The sequence below is a fragment of the Tachyglossus aculeatus genome, chromosome 16 (genome assembly GCF_015852505.1).
Source record: "Tachyglossus aculeatus isolate mTacAcu1 chromosome 16, mTacAcu1.pri, whole genome shotgun sequence".
NCBI classification, from domain to species: domain Eukaryota; kingdom Metazoa; phylum Chordata; class Mammalia; order Monotremata; family Tachyglossidae; genus Tachyglossus; species Tachyglossus aculeatus.
This window is the reverse complement of record NC_052081.1, coordinates 47,487,711-47,511,946: the sequence shown is the minus strand read 5'-3', so window position 1 is coordinate 47,511,946 and position 24,236 is coordinate 47,487,711. Positions and strand designations below refer to the sequence as shown.

General features: G+C 50.9%; 1 protein-coding gene across 1 annotated transcript; it reads right to left on the bottom strand.

Moving 5' to 3' along the window:
• Nucleotides 1–571: 571 nt before the first annotated feature.
• On the bottom strand, nucleotides 572–23,923 carry SELENON (selenoprotein N). The gene is given in 17 exon segments (XM_038758646.1): nucleotides 572–911; nucleotides 1,962–2,063; nucleotides 3,216–3,328; nucleotides 3,999–4,104; nucleotides 10,576–10,764; nucleotides 11,057–11,138; nucleotides 12,828–12,965; nucleotides 13,315–13,439; nucleotides 13,533–13,556; nucleotides 13,558–13,746; nucleotides 14,152–14,291; nucleotides 14,739–14,856; nucleotides 17,224–17,500; nucleotides 18,245–18,310; nucleotides 23,108–23,175; nucleotides 23,490–23,596; nucleotides 23,917–23,923. Coding segments are annotated over 17 exon segments (2,022 nt in total). The 3' UTR covers nucleotides 572–740.
• Nucleotides 23,924–24,236: the final 313 nt, after the last annotated feature.

The following is a 24,236-nucleotide window of genomic DNA, read 5'->3' as shown; positions in this document are numbered from 1 at the left end:
TTTCCTGAGCGCTTACTGTGTGCAGAGCACTGTTGAATCCAAGCAAATCGGGTTGGACACAGTCCCTTGTCCCACTTGGGGCCCACAGTCTGAATCCTCATTTGACAGAGGAGGAAACAGGCCCAGAGACGTGAAGTGACTTGCCCAAGGTCACGCGGCAGACAAGTGGTAGAGCAGGGATTAGAACCCACAACCTTCTAACTCCCAGGCCCGGGCCCTATTTGCTCCACCAATTCTCCCCTGACCCCTACTGACCCAGGCCAGACCCTCCCCAGGGGATTTGTTTGTTTTAATGGTATTTGGTAAGCACCTACTATGTGCCAGGCACTGTACTAAGTGCCGGGGTACACACTGGATCGTCAGGGCGGACACACTCCCTGTCCCACGGAGGGGGTCACAGTCTAAGTCGGAGGGAGGGAGAGCACGTACGGAATCCCCATTTTACAGATGAGGAAACTAAGGTCCAGAGTAGTGAAGCGACTTGTCCAAAATTGACAGGGCGGGCACGGGTCAGCGTCAGAATGAGATTCCCGAGTCCTCTGATTCCTGGGCCCGGGCTTCTTGTGTGCGGACATGTTCCTTCTGAGGGAGCGGAGCAGGGAAGCCCTCACCCCTCAAGAGCCAGCCGTCCCGCCATCGGGCCGGATCCCTCTGGGATTTCGGATCCGACCGTCACAAAGGTCGGCTGGCCGAGGGGAGCGGCGGGGGCGGTTCGGCCCCCGCTCGGCCTCGGGGCCAGCTTAGGGCCGGAGGAAGGGGCCGGCCCGCTGCAGCCCCTCTCGCAGGAACCGGGCGTAGGTGGCCGTGGCCGGGTCTTCCAAGGCGGCCGTGAAGCCGAAGGCGCTGCCCTCACCGGCCTCGGGCTGCAGGGACGTGATGTCCAGAAAGTGGTTGGCATTCATGTGGTGGACCTACGACAGAGGGGGACGGGGGGTGGCCGTGGGCCGGCCAGGGAGGGGGGAAGGGGAGGGACAAATAATAATAATGACGGCATTTGTTAAGCGCTTACTACATGCCGAGCACTGCTCTAAGCGCTGGGGGGGGATACAAGGTGATCAGGTTGTCCCACGTGGGGCTCCCAGTCATTCATTCAATCATATTTATTCTCACTTCTCACCCTGGGCTTCAGGGCTGTCCATCCCCTCGCCCCCTCCTACCTCACCTCCCTTCTGTCCTTCTCCAGCCCAGCCCGCACCCTCCGCTCCTCCGCCGCTAATCTCCTCCCCGTACCTCGTTCTCGCCTGTCCCGCCATCGACCCCCGGCCCACGTCCTCCCCCGGGCCTGGAATGCCCCCCATCCCTCTGCCCATCCGCCAAGCTCGCTCTCTTCCTCCCTTCGAGGCCCTGCTGAGAGCTCACCTCCTCCAGGAGGCCTTCCCAGACTGAGCCCCTTCTTTCCTCTCCCCCTCGCCCCCCTCTCCATCCCCCCCCATCTTGCCTCCTTCCCTTCCCCACAGCACCTGTATATATGTATATATGTTTGTACATATTTATTACTCTATTTATTTATTTATTTATTTTACTTGTACATATCTATCCTATTTATTTTATTTTATTAGTGTGTTTGGTTTTGTTCTCTGTCTCCCCCTTTTAGACTGTGAGCCCACTGTTGGGTAGGGACTGTCTCTAGATGTTGCCAATTTGTACTTCCCAAGCGCTTAGTACAGTGCTCTGCACATAGTAAGCGCTCAATAAATACGATTGATGATGATGATGATGATGATATTTATTGAGCGCTGATGGGAAGTCCAAGTTGGCAACATCTAGAGACGGTCCCTACCCAACAGCGGGCTCACAGTCTAGAGGGATCCACAGTCTTCACCCCCATTTTCCGGATGAGGTAACTGAGGCTCAGAGAAGCGAAGTGGCTCGCCCGAGTCCCACAGCGGACACGCGGCGGGGCCGGGATTCGGACCCATGACCTCTGCCTCCCAAGCCCGGGCTCTTTCCGCAAGGCCTACCACGGTGCCGTTGGCGAGGCAGATGAGCATCTCCACGGGGAAGCTGTACTTCTCCAGGTGCCGGGCCGCCAGCTCCCGGTGGGCCTCGTTTTCAGGGTGCTTCTGCGGGAGGAGAGGCGCCGGTGGGTTGGGGGTGGCACCCCTGGCTCCTCCCGCCCGTCCATTCATTCATTCAATCATATTTATTAAGCGCTTGCTGTGTGCGGAGCACTGGACTAAGCGCTTGGGAAGTACAAGTTGGCAACGTATAGAGACGGTCCCTACCCAACAGTGGGCTCACAGTCTAGAAGGGGGAGACATTCATTCATTCATTCATTCAATCGTATTTATTGAGCACTTACTGGGTGCAAAGCACTGGACTAAGCACTTGGGAAGTACAAGTTGGCAACGTATAGAGACGGTCCCTACCCAACGGTGGGCTCACAGTCTAGAAGGGGGAGACATTCATTCTTTCATTCCATCGTATTTATTGAGCGCTTACTGGGTGCAGAGCACTGTACTAAGCGCTTGGGAAGTACAAGTTGGCAACGTATAGAGACAGTCCCTACCCAACAGTGGGCTCACAGTCTAGAAGGGGGAGACATTCATTCATTCATTCAATCGTATTTATTGAGCGCTTACTGTGTGCAGAGCACTGGACTAAGCGCTTGGGAAGTACAAGTTGGCAACGTATAGAGACGGTCATCATCATCAATCATATTTATTGAACGCTTACTATGTGCAGAGCACATAGTTTCTCCCGCTCGTCCCCCCTCCATCCCATCTTACCTCCTTCCCTTCCCCACAGCACCTGTATATATGTATATATGCTTGTACATATTTATTACTCTATTTATTTATTTTACTTGTACATATTTATTCTATTTATTTTATTTTGTCAGTATGTTTGGTTTTGTTCTCTGTCTCCCCCTTTTAGCCTGTGAGCCCACTGTTGGGTAGGGACTGTCTCTATATGTTGCCAATTTGTACTTCCCAAGTGCTTAGTACAGTGCTCTGCACATAGTAAGCGCTCAATAAATACGATTGATGATGATGATGAGCACTGTACAAACTGGCAACATCTAGAGACGGTCCCTACCCAACAGCGGGCTCACAGTCCAGAAGGGGAGAGACGGACAACAAAACATATTCACAAAATAAAATAAATAGAATAAATATGTACAAGTAAAATAGAGTAATAATAATGATAATAATGGTATTTATTAAGCGCTTACTATGTGCAAAGCACCGTTCAGCCCCCGGCGGACCACTCACCCGCAGCTCCTCCAGCTCCTTGACCAGAGACCAGCTGCTGACGAAGCTCTCGTTGAGGAGGGCGAGGACGGGCGAACTTTCCAGGACGGTCTCCCGGAGAGTTCGCCCGGAACCTGGCGGGGCGGGGTGGGGGGGGGACAGGATCAATCAATCAATCAATCAAATCAATCAATCAATCATATTTATTGAGCACTTACTGTGTGCAGAGCACTGGACTAAGCGCTTGGGAAGTCCAAGCTGGCAACATCTAGAGACGGTCCCTACCCAACAGTGGGCTCACAGTCTAGAAGGGGGACAAAGAGAACAAAACCAAAGATACTAACAAAATAAAATAAATAGAATAGATAGGTACAAAAGTAAAATAAATAGAATAGATAGGTACAAGTAAAATAAATAGAATAGATCGATACAAGTAAAATAAATAGAATAGATAGGTACAAGTAAAATAAATAGAGTAATAAATATGTACAAACGTATATACAGGTGCTGTGGGGAAGGGAAGGAGGTAAGATGAGGGGGATGGAGAGGGGGACGAGGGGGAGAGGAAGGAAGGGGCTCAGTGTGGGAAGGCCTCCTGGAGGAGGTGAGCTCTCAGTAGGGCCTTGAAGGGAGGAAGAGAGGGCAGAGGGAGGGCATTCCAGGCCCGGGGGATGACGTGGGCCGGGGGTCGATGGCGGGACGCGTCCCGGGTCACCAGGGCTGGGGGGACACGGACCCTCTGCCTCTTTGGGGTGGCGAGCCGCGTCCCGGGAGGAAGGCAGGCCCCCCACCCCGGCCCCTCACCTCAGCACGACTGGTCATCCAGAGCTCCCCACAGCAGGACCGAGTGCACGAGTTTCTTCTCCGCTTTCGCCCGCTCAAAAGCTTCGGTGAACGGCAGGTAGCTGACCTGGGAGACCCCGGTGGGAATAAGGCCAGGGGGCGGGTAAGGTGACATCATCATCATCATCACCACCATTGATATATGTATTGATATATGTTGCCAACTTGTACTTCCCAAGCGCTTAGTCCAGTGCTCTGCACACAGTAAGCGCTCAATAAATACGACTGATTGATTGATTGATAGTTTATCCATTCACTCAATCGTATTTATTGAGCGCTTACTGTGTGCAGAGCACTGGACTAAGGAAGTCCAAGGTGGCAACATCTAGAGACGGGCCCTACCCAACAGCCGGCTCACAGTCTAGAAGGGGGAGGCGGACAACAGAGCATATTAAGAAAATAAAATCAATAGAATAAATCTGTACAAATAAAATAGAGTAATAAATCCGTATAAACATATATACAGGTGCTGTGGGGAGGGGAAGGAGGTAAGGCGGGGGAGCTGTGGGCGCTTGCTGTGTGCAGAGCACTGTACTAAGTGCTTGATTTTATTTTATTAATGATGTGTATTTATTTATAATTGTATTGATTTATATTGCTTACTCTATTTTACTTGTACATATTTACTATTCTATTTATTTTATTTTGTTAATATGTGTTGCTTTGTTGTCTGTCTCCCCCTTCTAGACTGTGAGCCCGTTGTTGGGTAGGGACTGTCTCTATACGCTGCCAACTTGTACTTCCCAAGCGCTTAGTACGGTGCTCTGCACACAGTAAGCGCTCAATAAATACGATTGAATGTACTATCCTATTTATTTTATTTTGTTACTATGTCTTGTTTTGTTGTCTGTCTCCCCCTTCTAGACTGTGAGCCCATTGTTGGGTAGGGACTATCTCTAGATGTTGCCAACTTGCACTTCCCAAGCGCCTAGTCCAGTGCTCTGCAGACAGTAAGCGCTCAATAAATATGATTGAATGAATGTACTATTCTATTTATTTTATTTTGTTACTATGTCGTTTTGTTGTCTGTCTCCCCCTTCTAGACTGTGAGCCCATTGTTGGGTAGGGACCATCTCAAGATGTTGCCAACTTGCACTTCCCAAGCGCTTAGTCCGGTGCTCTGCACACAGTAAGCGCTCAATAAATACGATTGAATGAATGAATTTACTATTCTATTTATTTTATTTTGTTACTATGTCTTGTTTTGTTGTCTGTCTCCCCCTTGTAGACTGTGAGCCCGTTGTCGGGTAAGGACCGTCTCTATAGGTTGCCAACTCGCATTTCCCAAGTGCTTAGTCCAGTGCTCTGCACACAGTAAGTGCTCGATAAATACAATTGAATGAATGAATGAATATTTACCGAGTGCTTACTATGTGCAGAGCACTGTACTGAGCGCTTGGGAGAGAGCAATACAACAGGGTGGGCAGATGTGTTCTCATCGTCTAGACTGTGAGCCCGCTGTTGGGTAGGAACCGTCTCTATATGTTGCCAACTTGGACTTCCCAAGCGCTTAGTACAGTGCTCGGCACACAGTAAGCGCTCAATAAATACGACTGAATGAATGAATGAACGTGTTCTCTGCCCACCATGAGCCTACAGGCTTGAGGGGGTGACAGATGCTAATATCTAAACAAATAAATTAGGGCTGTGTTCGCAAGTATTTATTTACTATTTATTTTGTTAATGATGCATATAGCTTTAATTCTATTTGTTCTGACGATTTTGATACCCGTCTACGTGTTTTGTTTTGTCGTCTGTCTTCCCCGTCTAGACTGTGAGCCCGTTGCTGGGTAGGGACCGTCTCTAGATGTTGCCGACTTGGACTTCCTAAGCGCTTAGTACAGTGTTCTGCACTCAGTAAGCGCTCAATAAGTACGATTGAATGAATGAAAGTCGTGAGCCCCATATGGGACAGGGACTGTGTCTGGCCTGATTAATTTGTATCTACCCCAGCGCTCAGAACAGCGTTTGACGCACAGTAAGCGCTTAACAGACACCATGAAAAAATCAGGGTGCTGTGGGGCCGAAGAAGGGGTAAATATCATCAATCGTATTTATTGAGCGCTTACTATGTGCAGAGCACTGTACTAAGCGCTTCGGAAGTACAAATTGGCAACATCTAGAGACAGTCCCTACCCAACAGCGGGCTCACAGTTTAAAAGGGGGAGACAGAGAACAAAACCAAACATACTAACAAAATAAAATAAATAGAATAGATATGTACAAGCAAAATAAATAAATAAATAAATAGAGTATTAAATATGTACAAACATATATACATATATACAGGTGCAAGCATATCACATGTCCAAAGGTCACAGATCCAAGTGCGTAGGCGACGCAGGAGGGAGAGGGAGCCGGGCAAAAGAAATTTTAAATTGGGGAAGGACTTTTGAGGAGATGTGATTTTAAGAAGGTTTAACTGGGGAAGGCTGCTTGGAGGAGGTGGCATTTTTAGGCCAGCCAGCGGAAACTATAGTAGTCCATTCCAGAGAAAGGAAGAAAATAATAATAATAATAATAATAATAATAATGGCATTCATTAAGCACGTACTAGGTGCAAAGCACTGTTCTAAGCGCCGGGGAGGCTACAAGGTGATCAAGTTGCCCCACGGTGTGCCAGACACTGCGCTAAGCACTGAGATTGGTGCAGTAGTCGGATCAGGCTTTAATTCTATTTGTTCTGACAATTTTGACACCGGTCTCCATGTTTGGTTGTCTGTCTCCCCCTTCTAATAATAATAATAATGATGATGGCATTTATTAAGCGCTTACTATGTGCAAAGCACTGTTTTAAGCGCTGGGGAGGCTACAAGGTGATCAAGCTGCCCCACGGTGTGCCAGACACTGTGCTAAGCACTGAGATTGGTGCAGTAGTCGGATCAGCCTTTAATTCTATTTGTTCTGACAATTTTGACACCGGTCTCCGTGTTCGGTTGTCTGTCTCCCCCTTCTAATAATAATAATAATAATAATGATGATGGCATTTACTAAGCGCTTACTATGTGCAAAGCACTGTTTTAAGCGCTGGGGAGGCTACAAGGTGATCAAGCTGCCCCACGGTGTGCCAGACACTGCGCTAAGCACTGAGATTGGTGCAGTAGTCGGATCAGGCTTTAATTCTATTTGTTCTGACAATTTTGACACCTGTCCCCGTGTTCGGTTGTCTGTCTCCCCCTTCTAATAATAATAATGATGATGATGGCATTTATTAAGCGCCTACTATGTGCAAAGCACTGTTCTAAGCGCTGGGGAGGTTACAAGGTGCTCAGGTTGTCCCACGGGGGGCTCACAGTCTTAATCCCCATTTTCCAGATGAGGTCACTGAGGCCCAGAGAAGTGAAGTGACTCGCCCGAAGTCACCCAGCTGACAACTGGCGGAGCCGGGATTTGAACCCACGACCCCGGACTCCGAAGCCCGGGCTCTTTCCACTGAGCCACGCTGAAGAAGAGCGATAGGAGGAATAACTGGTGTTTAACGTGTCTGCTGTGTGACCTTGGGCAAGTCATTTAACTTCTCTGAGCCTCAGTTCCCTCATCTGTGAAATGGGGATGAAGACTGTGAGCCCCCCGTGGGACAAGCTGATCACCTTGTAATCTTCCCCAGCGCTTAGAACAGTGCTTTGCTCATAGTAAGTGCTTAATAAATGCCATCATTATTATTATTATTATTATTATTTAAAGCATTATGAATCCTCATAGCCAAGATCAGTAGATAAAGAGTGTTTTATCACTTTAAAGAATCACTCCATCATCTCCGGTCCTGGGCTTCCTGGTTTCCCAGCCGCAAATCAATCCCTTGCCCTTAGCGGACTCGGCTGAGTACGGGCAGGGATCACGTCTACCGACTCTGTTTTATTGCACGCTTCCAAGCGCTTAGTACAGTGCTCTGCACACAGTCGGCAATCACTAATAACACTGGTTGACTGATAAAGTGGGGGGACAATCCCTGTTCTCCCACTCTTATCAATCAATCAATCAATCGTATTTATTGAGCGCTTACTATGTGCAGAGCACTGTACTAAGCGCTTGGGAAGTACAAATTGGCAACACATAGAGACAGTCCCTACCCAACAGTGGGCTCACAGTCTAAAAGGGGGAGACAGAGAACAGAACCAAACATACCAACAAAATAAAATAAATAGGATAGAAATGTACAAGTAAAATAAATAAATAAATAAATAAATAGAGTAATAAATATGTACAACCATATATACATATATACAGGTATAATTATTATTAGAATAATAATAACTCTTTTAATCAATCAATCAATCGTATTTATTGAGCGCTTACTGTGTGCAGAGCACTGTACTAAGCGCTTGGGAAGTCCACATTGGCAACATATAGAGACGGTCCCTACCCAACAGTGGGCTCACAGTCTAAAAGTCTTTTAGTCTGGGAGTCCAGTGTGAAACAGCGGCTGTGTCTGATTCATTCATTCAATTCATTCAGTCGTATTTATTGAGCGCTTACTGTGTGCAGAGCACTGTACTAAGCGCTTGGGATGTCCAAGTCGGCAACATCTAGAGACGGTCCCTACCCGACAACGGGCTCCCAGTCTAGAAGGCAGAGACAGACAACAAATCAAAACATTCGTTCATTCATTCATTCAATCGTATTTATTGAGTGCTTACTGTGTGCAGAGCACTGTACTAAGCGCTTGGGAAGTCCAAGTCGGCAACACATAGAGACGGTCCCTACCCGACAATGGGCTCCCAGTCTGGAGAAGCAGCGTGGCTCAGTGGAAAGAGCCCGGGCTTTGGAGTCAGAGGTCGTGGGTTCAAACCCCAGCTCCGCCAACTGTCAGCTGTGTGACTGTGGGCAAGTCACTTCACTTCTCTGTGCCTCAGTTCCCTCAACTGTAAAATGGGGATTGAGACTGTGAGCCCCCCGTGGGACAACCTGATCACCTCAGTGCTTAGAACAGTGCTTTGCACACAGTAAGCGCTTAATAAATGCCATTATAAAAAAAAAAAAAGGAGGTGAGCGCTCAGTAGGGCTTTGAAGGTGAGGGGGGGGAGAGCTCCAGGTTCGAATCCCGGCTCTGACACGAGTTCCCTGTGTAGCCTTGGGGAAGTCACTTAACTTCTCCGTACCTCAGCTGCCCCAGCTGTAAATTGGGGATATAATCATACGTAAACCCTACGTTGCAGGGATGCTGTGAGGAGTAAATAAATAAATAAACAATAATAATAATAATAATAATAATAATAATAACAATAATAATAATAAGAAGAATAACTGGCCATGCTCAAAATTATAATAATAATAACAATAATTAAATAATAAAAATAATAACAATAACGATAATAATAATAATAATAATAAGAAGAAGAACTGACCATGCTCAAAATTATAATAATAATAATAACAATAATTAAATAATAAAAATAATAACAATAACGATAATAATAATAATAATAAGAAGAAGAAGAAGAAGAAGAAGAACTGGCCATGCTCAAAATTATAATAATAATAATAAAAATAATAAAAATAACGATAATAATAATAATAATAAGAAGAAGAAGAAGAAGAATAACTGGCCATGCTCAAAATTATAATAATAATAATAACAATAATTAAATAATAAAAATAATAACAATAACGATAATAATAATAATAATAATAATAAGAAGAAGAAGAAGAAGAAGAAGAACTGGCCATGCTCAAAATTATAATAATAATAATAACAACAATTAAATAATAAAAATAATAACAATAACGATAATAATAATAATAATAATAATAATAATAATAAGAAGAAGAAGAAGAAGAAGAAGAAGAAGAAGAACTGGCCATGCTCAAGATTATAATAAAAATAATAACAATAATTAAATAATAAAAATAATAACAATAACGATAATAATAATAATAAGAAGAAGAAGAAGAAGAAGAAGAACTGGCCATGCTCAAAATTATAATAATAATAATAACAATAATTAAATAATAAAAATAATAAAAATAACGATAATAATAATAATAAGAAGAAGAAGAAGAAGAAGAAGAAGAAGAAGAATAACTGGCCATGCTCAAAATTATAATAATAATAATAACAATAATTAAATAATAAAAATAATAAAAATAACGATAATAATAATAATAATAAGAAGAAGAAGAAGAAGAAGAACTGGCCATGCTCAAAATTATAATAATAATAATAACAATAATTAAATAATAAAAATAATAAAAATAACGATAATAATAATAATAAGAAGAAGAAGAAGAAGAAGAAGAAGAAGAATAACTGGCCATGCCCAAAATTATAATAATAATAATAATAACAATAATTAAATAATAAAAATAATAACAATAACGATAATAATAATAATAATAATAATAATAATAATAATAAGAAGAAGAAGAAGAAGAAGAAGAAGAAGAAGAAGAAGAAGAACTGGCCATGCTCAAGATTATAATAATAATAATAATAACAATAATTAAATAATAAAAACAATAACAATAACAACAACAATAATAATAATAATAACAATAACAACAACAATAACCCGCCGTGCCCAATGCCCCCAGGACCCACCTTCTTGAAGGGGTACATGGCCACCTCCAGCCGCCGGGCAGCCTCCTCCCGGCTCAGCGCCCGCCGCCACTGGATCTCCTCGAACACAAACGGGCCGGGTTCCCCCGAGGCCGGGCGGCCGCCCAGCGCGCGGCCCAACTCGTCCCGGATCCCGGCTGGCACCGAGGGGCCCAGGGCCTCCAGCTCCATCTGCGGGGACGGGGGCGAGGCTGGGCCAAGCGCCCGGACACCCTCCTCGGGGCAGGGGGCTCGGGGCTCCAGCCAGGACAGGGAAGACGGGGGGGGGGGGGGGGGAATCAATCAATCAATCGCACTGATTGAGCGCTTACTGTGTGCACAGCACCGGACTAAGCGCTTGGGAAGTCCAAGTTGGCAACACCTAGAGACGGTCCCTACCCAACGGTGGGCTCCCAGTCTAAAAGGGGGAGACGGAGAACAAAAGGGGAAGGAAGGTGAGGAGAGCAGGGGTGGGACCACCCACCTGAGGGAGGTAGCCAATGTCCACCTCCATGTTGCTGTGCTGGTCAGCCCCGTAGAGCCACTCCATGTCCACGTTCAGGGACCTGGGGCGGGAGCAGATAATAATAATAATGATGGCATTTATTAAGCGCTTACTATGTGCACTGTTCTAAGCACTGAATAATATCATAATGGCACTTATTAAGCGCTTACTATGTGCACTGGTCTAAGCGCTGAATAATATAATAATGGCACTTATTAAGCGCTTACTATGTGCACTGGTCTAAGCGCTGAATAATATAATAATGGCACTTATTAAGCGCTTACTATGTGCAAAGCACTGTTCTAATCAATCAATCGTATTTATTGAGCGCTTACCGTGTGCAGAGCACTGGACTAAGCGCTTGGGAAGTCCAAGTTGGCAACATCTAGAGACGGTCCCTACCCAACCGCGGGCTCACAGTCTAAAAGGGGGAGACAGAGAACAAAACCAAACAGACTAACAAAATAAAATAAATAGAATAGATAGGTACAAGTAAAATAAATAAGTAAATAAATAGCGCCGGGGAGGTTACAAGGTGATCAGGTTGTCCCCCGGGGGGGCTCACCGTCTTCATCCCCCATTTTCCAGATGAGGGAACTGAGGCCCAGAGAAGTGAAGTGACTTGCCCAGAGTCACACAGCTGACAAGGGGCGGAGTTGGGATTTGAACCCATGGCCTCTGACTCCAAAGCCCGGGCTCTTTCCTCTGGGCCACGCTGCGGATGGCGGCCGGGCGGTGGGTCGGCCGTGGGGGTGGACAGGAATCCCCGGGAGACGGCGCGGGGGCTTTGGGAGCCCTCAGCTTCACCCCCGAGAGAGGAGCAGTCTTGGGGGAAGGGGTTCGGTGCCCCCTCCCTCCATCCCTCTCTCCCCTGAGCCGCAGCCCCCTCCCCGGTCTCCCCACCGAGACTGCGTGGCTCGGTGGCAAGAGCCCGGGCTTGGGAGTCAGAGGTCGTGGGTTCTAATCCCGACTCTGCCACTTGTCTGCTGTGGGACTTCGGGCAAGTCACTTCGCTTCTCTGGGCCTCAGTTCCCTCATCTGTAAAATGGGGATTAGGACTGTGAGCCCCCCGTGGGACAACCTGATGACCTTGTAATCTCCCCAGCGCTTAGAACGGTGCTCTGCACATAGTAAGCGCTTAATTAATGCCATTAAAAAAAAAAGTCACTTAGCTTCTCTGGGCCTCAGTTACCCATCCGTAAAATGGGGATGAAGACTGTGAGCCCCAGGTGGGACAACCTGATTACTTTGTAGCTACCCCAGCGCTTAGCACAGTACTTGGCACATAGTAAGCGCTTAACAAACACCAACATTAATTATTATTATTATTATTATTACTATGATTAATATTCTGGGGTTTAATCCCTCAAGATACCAAACAATCCCTGTGCCGGCCACCTGGGGGAGCGCTGGGACCGGAGATCAATCAATCAATCAATCAATCGTATTTATTGAGCGCTTACTGTGTGCAGAGCACTGTACTAAGCGCTTGGGAAGTACAAGTTGGCAACATATAGAGACGGTCCCTACCCAACAGTGGGCTCACAGTCTAAAAGATCAGTGGCCTGGGGCCTGACCTCTGACCCGGGCCTGACCCCTGACCTGCCGGAGGAGCAGGGAACCCCGATCCGGCTAATCCCCCATCCCCACCATCGCCCGGCCCGGATCCATCGGATCCATGGGTGCTCACACTCCCGCTCCGGAGGGGCGGCCCCCGTCCCCGGGGCCAGGGGGACGAGGGGGTCCCCACCTGTGGTTGGGGACGAACAGCTTGAACTCGCGGACGTGGGAGGCGTCCCGGGTCAGCACGACGTGGCCGGCGAACTGGCCCGGAGAGAACCAGAAGGGGAAGTCGGGCGGCTCGTTCAGCTGGAACTCGGCGTGGATCCTGCGTCCGGAGGCGGGAGAGACCCACGGCTCGATGGGGCCCGGGGACGCAGATCCCCAAGGTGGAGACCCTCGCCTCCCCTGAAAGGCTGGGGACTGGGAGGAGGGCGGGAGGGGACCGGGCCACGCTGCCCTCGCTCCATTCTCCATGCTCAGGGGCAGGGAGGGCGCGGATGCCCGGTTCCCCCTCGTCCTCGGCCCCGAGCTGTTGCCGCCGTCGACAGTGAGGAGCAACATGGAGCTTCTGCTTCCCTTCCCGCCCTGGCCCCAGGGATGGAGTGGTGGAACCATGGAGCCTCCCCGAGGAGCCGGGCCCCCGCCAGGGACTCCGGCCATGCCGCGGGACTCACCGGAACACGACAGTGTAGTAGAAGTCGCTGATGGCGGAGAGGCAGGCCACGGCTCCTTGCGGGGCGAAGCGGGTCTTCACAAAGGGCCGCGGGTGGAACATGCTCAGGAGGCGATGGAGGATGACCTGCGGGGACGGAGGCCCCGCTCAGCGGGGCGTCCGGGGTGCCTCCCCCCGACCCACCCCCTTGGCGGGCAGGTGGGCGGCCGGGATCCTCACCTCCCTGCCCCTGGGCGCGGGGGGGGTAGAAGCGGTCGTTGGACAGGTAGCCGGTGAAGATGGTCAGCTCGCTGGGGACGATCCACCAGGGCTGGCCCAGCTCCAGCCGGTCCTCAGGGGGCAGGAAGGCCTTGAAGTGCCGGGCGGCGAACTGGCCCAGGGGCGAGGCGGGGGCCGTCCAGTTGCGCAGGCCTTTCAGGGCCAGGTGGGAGACCTGGGGGCGGGGCTGGAGTATCGGACCGGCCGGGGGGGACGGATGGGGCAGGCTGGGGGGCCGCCCGAGCATCCCCTGTCCAGCAGTGACCCCGTCTGGGGCCCGGGAGGACTGGGCCCCCCACCCCGTCCCTGGAGCTGGGGGTCCAGCAGGGCCTTCGGCCACTCTCCCAGGGCACCCCGCCCACCCACCCGGCGCTTAGAACAGTGCTTTGCACGTAGTAAGCGCTTAACAAATGCCATCATCACCCACACTGAGACTCAGAGTCCCGAAATCTGGGGGGATGGGGCACCCCAGAAGCAAGGGCCGAAGAGGCCGGCCTGGGGGGTGAGAGGGGAGGGGTGGGTCAGTGTTTGTGGCCACCCCAAAGGGCCCGGGCCCACCCCCTCACGGCCGGACACTCACTCCCAAGAAACCGTCTTTGCTCTTGGTCATCGACTCCAACACCAGTGGCTGGAACCTGGCCTCTATGGACAACGTCTCCCCGTCGGGGTCATCTTCCGCCGCCTCCTCCTCTTCCCCAGAGCCCCCGGCGGGCACCCCGCCTGCACACCGGACACCTCAGTGTCTCCCTCCGCCCCCGCCCTCGGGCTGTGGGGCTTCAGCCAAGCCCCTGCCCTTCTCTGGTCCTGTCTCCCCACCAGCGCCGAGTCTCAGGCCCCCACCCGGGTGGGCCCCGGTCTGGCTGGGGGCGTAGGCCTGGGTTCGAATCCTACTCTATGTCTACCCCATCCCTGGCTCTAAGTGGAGAAGAGAGCTGCTAACGGGGGGCCGGGGGGTGGTCACGGATGGGTCCAGACAGGAGTCCGGGCCACCGCCTTCTGGCCAGAGGAGGCAAGAGGTGGATGGATTATCCTCACAGACTCCCACGGGGCCGGGATCCTCCCGGCTCGGGGCCAGCCGCCCACCCCACGGCCGGGACCGGGCAACCCCCCCTGCCCCCGGGACCTCCCGCAGGCCGGACCCTCCCCTCGGGCCCTTGGGCTTCTCACCGGTCAGCTTCTCGGCGATGGGCTTGAACTCCTCGGGGCTGAGGGTCATGTCCTTGTCGGAGTCCAGCGAGGAGAACAGGAAGAGGCCAGCGGGGCCCAGAGATCGGAGCGCAGCCTCCTGGAGCGGGGAGGGGAGAGGGCGGGCTGCTGCCGGCTGGACCGTCGGACACCGGGGTCCAAGGCCCAAAGCCCGAGGCAGGAGAGAGGCGCGCTGGCCCGGGAGGGAGGGTGAGGGGGCCCAGAAGGCAGATTGGGAACATCCTTCCGGACTGCCACCGGCCCCCGAGTGGACTCTGGGTACCCGCTAGACCCTTGTTCGGTCTCCTTCTGGGCACCTGCTAGACCCTCATTCGGTCTCCTCCTGAGCAAGCCTCCCGCCTGCCCCTCGTCCCATGAGGACGGTGTTTCCGTCTGTACCCTGGTACGTCCCTCAGTGCCCGGCCCCAACACTGCCAATGCCATGCCAGTTTCCTGGGGCAGTCCGTGGGACCTCCAGCGCTTCCTGGGCCGCCACTAACGCTCCACTCCGGCGAACTCTTCATGGGCCGGGGACATCCTCTGACCCGGGCATTGTTTTTTTTAAGCGGTATCCGTTGAACACTCTTCACGTGCCAGGCATTCGTTCTGACAGCCGGGATGGGTACAAGATAATCCGATTGGACACAGTCCACGTTCCCCAGGGGGTTCCCGGTTTTATTCCCCATCTTACAGATGAGGGACTGAAGCCCAGAGAAGGGAAGTGGCATGCCTAAGGCCACACAGCGGACACATGGCGGGGCCGGGATGAGAACCCAGGTCCTTCTGACTCTCAGGCCCGGGCTCTACCCACTAGGCCGCGTGGCTCTGCTGTATTTGCAGAGTGTGAGGTGGAAAGAGCCCAGTCACTTCACATCCGTGGCTCAGTGGAAAGAGCACGGGCTTTGAAGTCAGAGGTCATGGGTTTGAGTCCCAACTGCCACATATCTGCTGTGTGACCGTGGACAAAGTCACTTAACTTCTCTGAGCCTCAGTAACCTCATCTGTAAAATGGGGATCAAGACTGTGAGCCCCACGTGGGACAACTTGATCACCTTGTATCCCCCCAGCGCTTAGAACAGTGCTTTGCATATAGTAAGCACCTAACAAATGCCATCATCATCATTATTATTATTACTATTATCTCTGTGCCTCACTTACCTCATCTGTAAGATGGGGATGAAGACTGTGAGCCCCGTGTGGGCCAACCTGATCACCTTGTAACCTCTCCTGCACTTAAAATGGTGCTTTGCACATAGTAAGCGCTTAATAAATGCTATCAATCATTATTATTATTTGCAGAGTGTGAGATGGCGAGGGGCTGGGGAAGTTGGCGGTTCGGGGGCCGCTGCCATTTCTGAATCCGAGGCACGGGGGAGGTCGGAGACCCCCGTGGCATCCCTTGGGTCCCTTGCACCTCGTGGGCAGTGAGAGGGGTTAGAGCCACGAGTAGCCAGGGGGATCAATCAATCAATCGTATTTATTGAGTGCTTACTGTGTGCAGAGCACTGTACTAAGCGCTTGGGAAGTACAAGTCGGCAACACATAGAGGCAGTCCCTACCCAACAGTGGGCTCACAGTCTAGAAGGGGGAGACGGACAACAAAAGGGCAGAGGCCTAGCTGGGGCCTCTGCCGGGGACAAAGAGGCTGCCGGCCAGTCTTTCCTTCATTCGACCGTATTTATTGTGTGCGGAGCACTGTACTAAGCGCTTAGAAAGGGCAGCTGAGCTATAAAGAGAGACAATCCCTGCCCACACCGGGCTTACGGTCTAGAACGGGGGAGACAGACACCCCAGGTGGGTGACTGTGGGCGAGCGCCTTCGCCTCTGAACTCCCGCTCAGTCGGTGGTGTTTATTGAGCGCTTACTGTGTGCAGAGCACTGGACTAAGCGCTCTGGAGAGGATGGTACTGCAGGGGGTGAGGCTGGAGGCCCGTGGTGGGCAGGGCAGGGGCCAATCTGTTGTTGTGTTGTGGTGTCCCAAGCCCGGGGAGCGCTCGGAAAGGAGGAGTGAAGGAAGGGATCGATCAATCAATCAATCGTATTTACTGAGCGCTTACTGTGTGCAGAGCACTGTACTAAGCGCTTGGGAAGTCCAAGTTGGCAACATATAGAGACGGTCCCGACCCAACAGTGGGCTCACAGTCTAAAAGGGGGAGACAGAGGACAAAACCAAACATAGTAACAAAATAAAATAAATAGAATAGATACGTACAAGTAAAATAGAGTAATAAATCTGTACAAACATATCTACATCTATACAGGTGCTGTGGGGAAGGGAAGGAGGTAAGATGGGGGGATGGAGAGGGGGACGCGGGGGAGAGGAAGGAAGGGGCTCAGTCTGGGAAGGCCTCCTGGAGGAGGTGAGCTCTCAGTAGGGCCTTGGGATGGATGGAGGGAAGGGATGGGTAACGGGGGGCGGGGGGGGGTGTGGTCTCCGGTCCCCCAGAGGGTGGGGGGCGTCACTGACCTGCAGCCCCTGGGCCCGGGCGGCCCGGTATCCCGCGTAGCGGTGGGAGGCGGCGGCCAGCAAGGCGGCCAGCAGGGCGGACAGCAGGCCCAGGCCCACCGCCCCACGACAACGGCCCCGGCCCCGGCCGGGAGGAGGCCCCGGAGGGCGGCCCGGAGGAGGAGGAGGAGGAGGAGAAGGAAGAGGGGGTCCCGAGGGTCCCGGCCCCGGGGGCGGTCGGGGGGAGTGGCGGCGGGGGGGGGCCGCGGGCCCCCGGCCCGGCCCGGCCCATGGCCGCCTGAACGCGCGCCCTGAGCTCTCCTCTCCTCCTCCTCCTCTTCTTCTTCTCCTCCTCCTCCTCTTCTCCTCCTCCTCCTCCTCGGTCCCGTTACCCGCCCTCCTCGGTGCCCCTCCTCCTGCTCCTCCTCTTCTCCTCCTCCTGCTCCTCTCCTCGTGCTCCTCCTCCTCTTCCTCCTCCTCCTCCTGCGGGGCCGGGAGCGGGAGGGGGGAGGAGGAGGAGGAGGAGGAGGAGGAGGAGAAGAGGAGCAGCACGAGGAGGAGGAGCCGGAGGAGCACGAGGAGGAGGAGGAGGAGGAGGAGGTGGGGAGACAGAGACACAGAGAGAGAGAGAGACACACACACGGAGAGACACACAAAGACAGTGACAGAGCAGGGGGCCGCCCGGGACAGCACAGCCCCACAGCCCGGGACGGAGAGACGGGGCGGGCGGAGCTGCCCGCAAACACACACACACACACACACACACACACACACACACACACACACACACACACACACACACACACACTGACAGTGACAAGCACACACGGGCACACAGTGACGCGCACACACACACAGAGACACACACTGACAGTGATACAGTGACACACACGGACACACAGTGACAGACACATGGACACACAGTGACAGACAGACACGGACGCACAGTGACACACACAATGACACACACACTGACAGTGACACAGTGACAGGCACACACAGACACACAGTGGGACACACACACACACACACACACACACACGCCCCTGCCAGGTGTCTTCCTTCACACGAGGCCTCGGCCGTTCGTCCTGCCGGGCCGGAGCGGGCACTGGGGTCAGGGGTCAGGGGTCAGGGGTCAGGGGTCGGCACTGACCCTCCGGCCCAGCCTCCAAACCACAGACCCTGAAGAGCCGGGGGTCGCAATTCCTGGGGAGGGGGTGCCTCCCGCCGGGGATGCCTGTCAAAAACTCATCACCCTGCCACGTGAAAACAAAGGCGGGCTCTGACATAGTTTGTTTCCATTTACCTCCAGAAGATCTCCCTCCCCTACACAATAATAATAATTGTGGTATTTAAGAGCTTACTATGTTCCGGACACCGTACTAAGCGCTGGGGTGGATCCAAGCCACTCGGGTTGGACACAGTCCCCGTCCCACGTGGGGCTCCCAGCCTCCAACCCCACCCTTCCCCACAGCACCTGTATATATGTAGATATGTTTGTACATATTTATTACTCTATTTATTTTACTTGTACATATCTATTCTATTTATTTTATTTCGTTAGTATGTTTGGTTTTGTTCTCCGTCTCCCCCTTTTAGACTGTGAGCCCACTGCCAACTTGGACTTCCCAAGCGCTTAGTACAGTGCTCTGCACACAGTAAGCGCTCAATAAATACGATTGATTGACTGATTGATTTTACGGAGGAGGGAACTGAGAAGTGAAGGGACTTGGCCGAGGTCACCCAGCAGCCCAGTGGCACAGTTGGAATTAGAACCCAAGACCTTCCGACTCCCAGGCCTGTGCTCTAATAATAATAATGATGGCATTTGTTAAGCACTTACTATGTGCAAAGCGCTGTTCTGGATCCAAGGCAATCAGGTTATCCCGTGTAGGGCTCACAGTCTTAATCCCCATTTTCCAGATGAGGGAACTGAGGCACAGAGAAGTGAAGGCCCTACTGAGAACTCACCTCCTCCAGGAGGCCTTCCCAGACTGAGCCCCCTCCTTCCTCTCCCCCTCGTCCCCCTCTCTATCCCCACCGTCTTACCTCCTTCCCTTCCCCACAGCACCTGTATATATGGATATATGTTTGTACATATTTATTGCTCTATTTATTTTACTTGTGCATATCTATTCTATTTATTTTATTTTGTTAATATGTTTGGTTTTGTTCTCGGTCTCCCCCTTCTAGACTGTGAGCCCACTGTTGGGTAGGGACTGTCTCTATATGTTGCCAACTTGGACTTCCCAAGTGCTTAGTACAGTGCTCTGCACACAGTAAGCGCTCAATAAATGCGATTGATTGATTGAAATGACTTGCCCAAAGTCACACAGCTTACAAGTGGCGGAGCCGGGATTTGAACCCATGACTTCTGGCTCCCAAAGCCCGGGCTCTTTCCATTGAGCCATGCTGCTTCTATCCACGCCGCTTCCCCTTTACGCCCCTCTGACCCCGGGGGGGGAAGCCCCCCTGGCTTGCCTCCGAAGGCATCCAACTGCGGGCGCTTCCAAGTGATCACCAAGTTATCAGAGAAGCAGCGTGGCTCAGTGGAAAGAGCCCGGGCTTTGGAGTCAGAGGTCACGGGTTCATATCCCGACTCCACCAATTGTCAGCTGTGTGACTTTGGGCAAGTCACTTCACTTCTCTGGGCCTCAGTTTCCTCATCTGTAAAATGGGGATGAAGACTGTGAGCCCCCCGTGGGACAACCTGATCACCTTGTAACCTCCCCAGCGCTTAGAACAGGGCTTTGCACATAGTAAGTGCTTAATAAATGCCATTATTATTATTATTATTATCACCACCGATGTTTGGGGACACCTCAACTATGACAGATGCTATTAGAAAACGCAACGCTGTTCTGTCCCGGAGCCAAGCTAACAGGGAACAAAGAAGATTGATGAGGCGAATTCCGGGGAGACAAATTAGGGGTGTTTGCTTTTCCACATCCCTTAATTCTCCAGGAGGTTGGTGAGCAGAGGCCTTTGGCAGCTGGTTTCTGGCGGGGGGCCGTCCACGGCCTGGCCCGGAGTGGGCAGCCTCTAACACGTCCATGATATTGCTCGGGGCAACGGACGCTCTGGTAATAATAATAATACTGATGATAGTATTTTTTAAGCACTTATTACGTGCCAGGCACTGTACTAAGCGCTGAGGTGGATACAAGTCAATCGAGTTGGACAACGGAGGCTCTGGTAATAATAATAATGATGATGATAGAATTTGTTAAGCACTTAATGATGTGCCAGGCACTGTACTAAGTGCTGAGGTGGATACAAGTCAATCGAGTTGGACAACGGAGGCTGTGGTAATAATAATAATAATAATGATGATAGAATTTGTTAAGCACTTTTGATGTGCCAGGCACTGTACTAAGCGCTGAGGTGGATACAAGTCAATCGAGTTGGACAACGGAGGCTCTGGTAATAATAATAATGATGATGATAGAATTTGTTAAGCACTTATGATGTGTCAGGCACTGTACTAAGCGCTGAGGTGGATACAAGTCAATCGAGTTGGACAATGGAGGCTCTGGTAATAATAATAATACTGATGATAGTATTTGTTAAGCACTTATTATGTGCCAGGCACTGTACTAAGCACTGAGGTGGATACAAGTCAATCGAGTCGGACAACGGAGGCTCTGGTAATAATAATGATGATGATAGAATTTGTTAAGCACTTATGATGTGCCAGGCACTGTACTAAGCGCTGAGGTGGATACAAGTCAATCGAGTTGGACAACGGAGGCTCTGGTAATAATAATGATGATGATGATAGAATTTGTTAAGCACTTATTATGTGCCAGGCACTGTATTAAGCGCTGAGGTGGATACAAGTCAATCGAGTTGGACAAGGGAGGCTCTGGTAATAATAATAATAATAATAATAATAATAATAAATAAATAATAATAATAATGATGATAGAATTTGTTAAGCACTTATGATGTGCCAGGCACTGTACTAAGCGCTGAGGTGGATACAAGTCAATCGAGTTGGACAACGGAGGCTCTGGTAATAATAATAATGATGATGATAGAATTTGTTAAGCACTTATTATGTGCCAGGCACTGTACTAAGCGCTGAGGTGGATACAAGTCAATCGAGTTGGACAACGGAGGCTCTGGTAATAATAATAATGATGATGATAGAATTTGTTAAGCACTTATGATGTGCCAGGCACTGTACTAAGCGCTGAGGTGGATACAAGTCAATCGAGTTGGACAACGGAGGCTCTGGTAATAATAATAATAATGATGATAGAATTTGTTATGCACTTATTATGTGCCAGGCACTGTACTAAGCGCTAAGGTGGATACAAGTCAATCAAGTTGGACAACGGAGGCTCTGGTAATAATAATAATGATGATAGAATTTGTTAAGCACAAACTTAGAGAAGCAGCGTGGCTCAGTGGAAAAGAGCCCGGGCTTTGGAGTCAGAGGTCATGGGTTCAAATCCTGGCCCCGCCAATTGTCAGCTGGGTGACTTTGGGCAAGTCATTTCACTTCTCTGGGCCTCAGTGACCTCATCTGTAAAATGGGGACTAAGACTGTGAGCCCCACGTGGGACAACCTGATCACCTTGTAACCTCCCCAGCGCTTAGAACAGTGCTTTGCACATAGTAAGCGCTTAATAAATGCCATTATTATTATTATTAAGCACTTATTATGTGCCAGGCACTGTACTAAGCGCTGAGGTGGATACAAGTCAATCGAGTTGGACAACGGAGGCTCTGGTAACAATAATAATGATGATGATAGAATTTGTTAAGCACTTATGATGTGCCAGGCACTGTACTGAGAGCTGAGGTGGATACAAGTCAATAATGATTATGGAGGCTCTGGTAATAATAATAATGATGATGATAGAATTTGTTAAGCACTTATCAATCAATCAATCAATCAATTATTATAATAATGATGATGATAGAATTTGTTAAGCACTTTTTATGTGCCAGGCACTGTACTAAGCGCTGAGGTGGATACCAGTCAATCGAGTTGGACAATAGAGGCTCTGGTAATAATAATAATAATAATGATGATAGAATTTGTTAAGCACTTATTATGTGCCAGGCACTGTACTAAGCGCCGAGGTGGATACAAGTCAATCGAGTTGGACACAGTCCCCGTCCCACGTGGGGCTCACAAGTCTCAACCCCCGGTTGACAGATGAGGTAACTGAGGCACAGAGAATAACAACAATAATAATAATGATGGAAATTGTTAAGCGCTTACTATGTGCCAAACACTGTTCTAAGTGCTGGGGAGGATACGAGGTGATCAGGTTGTCCCACGGGGGGCTCACAGTCTTCATCCCCACTTTACAGATAAGGGAACTGAGGCCCAGAGAAGTGAAGTGACTTGCCCAGGGTCCCACAGCAGACGCGTGGCAGGGCTGGGGTTGGAAGCGATGACCTTACGACTCCTAGGCCCAGGCTCTATCAATCAATCAATCGATCGTATTTATTGAGCGCTTGCTGTGTGCAGAGCACTGTACTAAGCGCTTGGGAAGTACAAGTTGGCAACATATAGAGACAGTCCCTACCCAACAGTGGGCTCACAGTCTAGAAGGGGGAGAACTCCGCCTATCCACTCTGCCTATCCACTCCGCCATGCTGTTTCGTGCCCCTGATTCGCGTGGCTGGGGGCCGGGGAAGGAACGGGTCGACTGCTTGGATAGCAGCTCTGTCGCCTTCCGGCCCCTGGCAGGGACGGGCTGACCAACCTCGCTGAAAACCCCGTTTTCCTCGCCCAACTCTCCGGTGGCCGGCGGCGAGCGGGGCGGGGTGGACGGCCCATGCTGGTTTTGGACCCGTGGCTGCCCTTTGACCCCGGACCGAAGAAAGGTGAGGTGACACCCCAGCTGGACCCCCCCCAACTCCAGCCTTCCCCGTCCCCACTGACCGATCGGTGCCACGAGAATCGGTGCCGACTTCCGCCAGCTTCAGGGCCAACAGCAGGGCATCTGATGTCTGGGATGGGCGGGTGGGCGGGCAGCAAGCGTTCAGGCTGAGATTCCTATTATTATCGCAATAACTGTTAGCACTTAGTCTTATGTCAAGCACTGCTCTAAGCGGTGGGGTCGATACAAGTTAATCAGGTCGGACGCAGTCCCTGTCCTGCACGGGGTCACAGGCTAAGTCGGAGGACCCTCGTTTTACAGATGAGGAAACTGAGGCCCAGAGAAGCGAAGCGACTGGCCCAACGTCACCCGACAGGCAGCTGGTGGAGCCGGGGTCAGGACCCAGGTCCTTGGACTCTCAGGCCCCGCTGCCTCCCCTCAGACGGATTCATCTTTGGTAGCGTTTCGGAAGTGTTCGTTCCCCGGGGAGAGGAGGCTCCGGCCAGTCCCGGTGTGAGAATCCGGGTCGGTCCGGAGCGAGCGGCCGTTCACTGGAAGAAATCCCACTGAAGGACCCGAGGATGGGGAAGGACAACTGGTCCCTTCTCTCCGGAGTGCCAATCCCGGCGCGATTCCGGATGGATGACTGTGGCCTCTCCACCTGCCACCACCCAGCCCGACTACGCACTGGCTAAATTATTTCTTACATCAAGTTTTATTGTTGATCGGCCAGTCAGGCAATAATATAGCAAGGGGGGGCTTTTCTGGGCCTAACGCTCACCTGACCCAACCCGACCGTATTTCTGCCAGGTCTTTTATGCCGGCCCACAGGTCGGCTAGTACAGCGGTGGAGAAGGTCCGGGAGACTTACGGAACATTTAGTTTCAAAGAAAAGTAGAAACCTCCGAGGTGATAGAGGCGGGTTACATGTCGGGGGTGGGTGGGTGGGTGCGGGGGAACGGGAGGGTAAAAAGCACATAATAAAATATATAAAACGCACTGGGATCCGGAGAGGGCCGGACCGGTTCCTGGTTTGGCTTACAATGTCGACATCACTTAGAAAGCACACGCCATATCGAAAATGGTCATTATAAAAGCAATAAAATCCAGCTGTATAGAAAAGGCCAAATGAAACCCAGACAAAAACGGAAAGGAAGGAAAATTAAAAGAAGATACGTCTCGTGTGGCAAA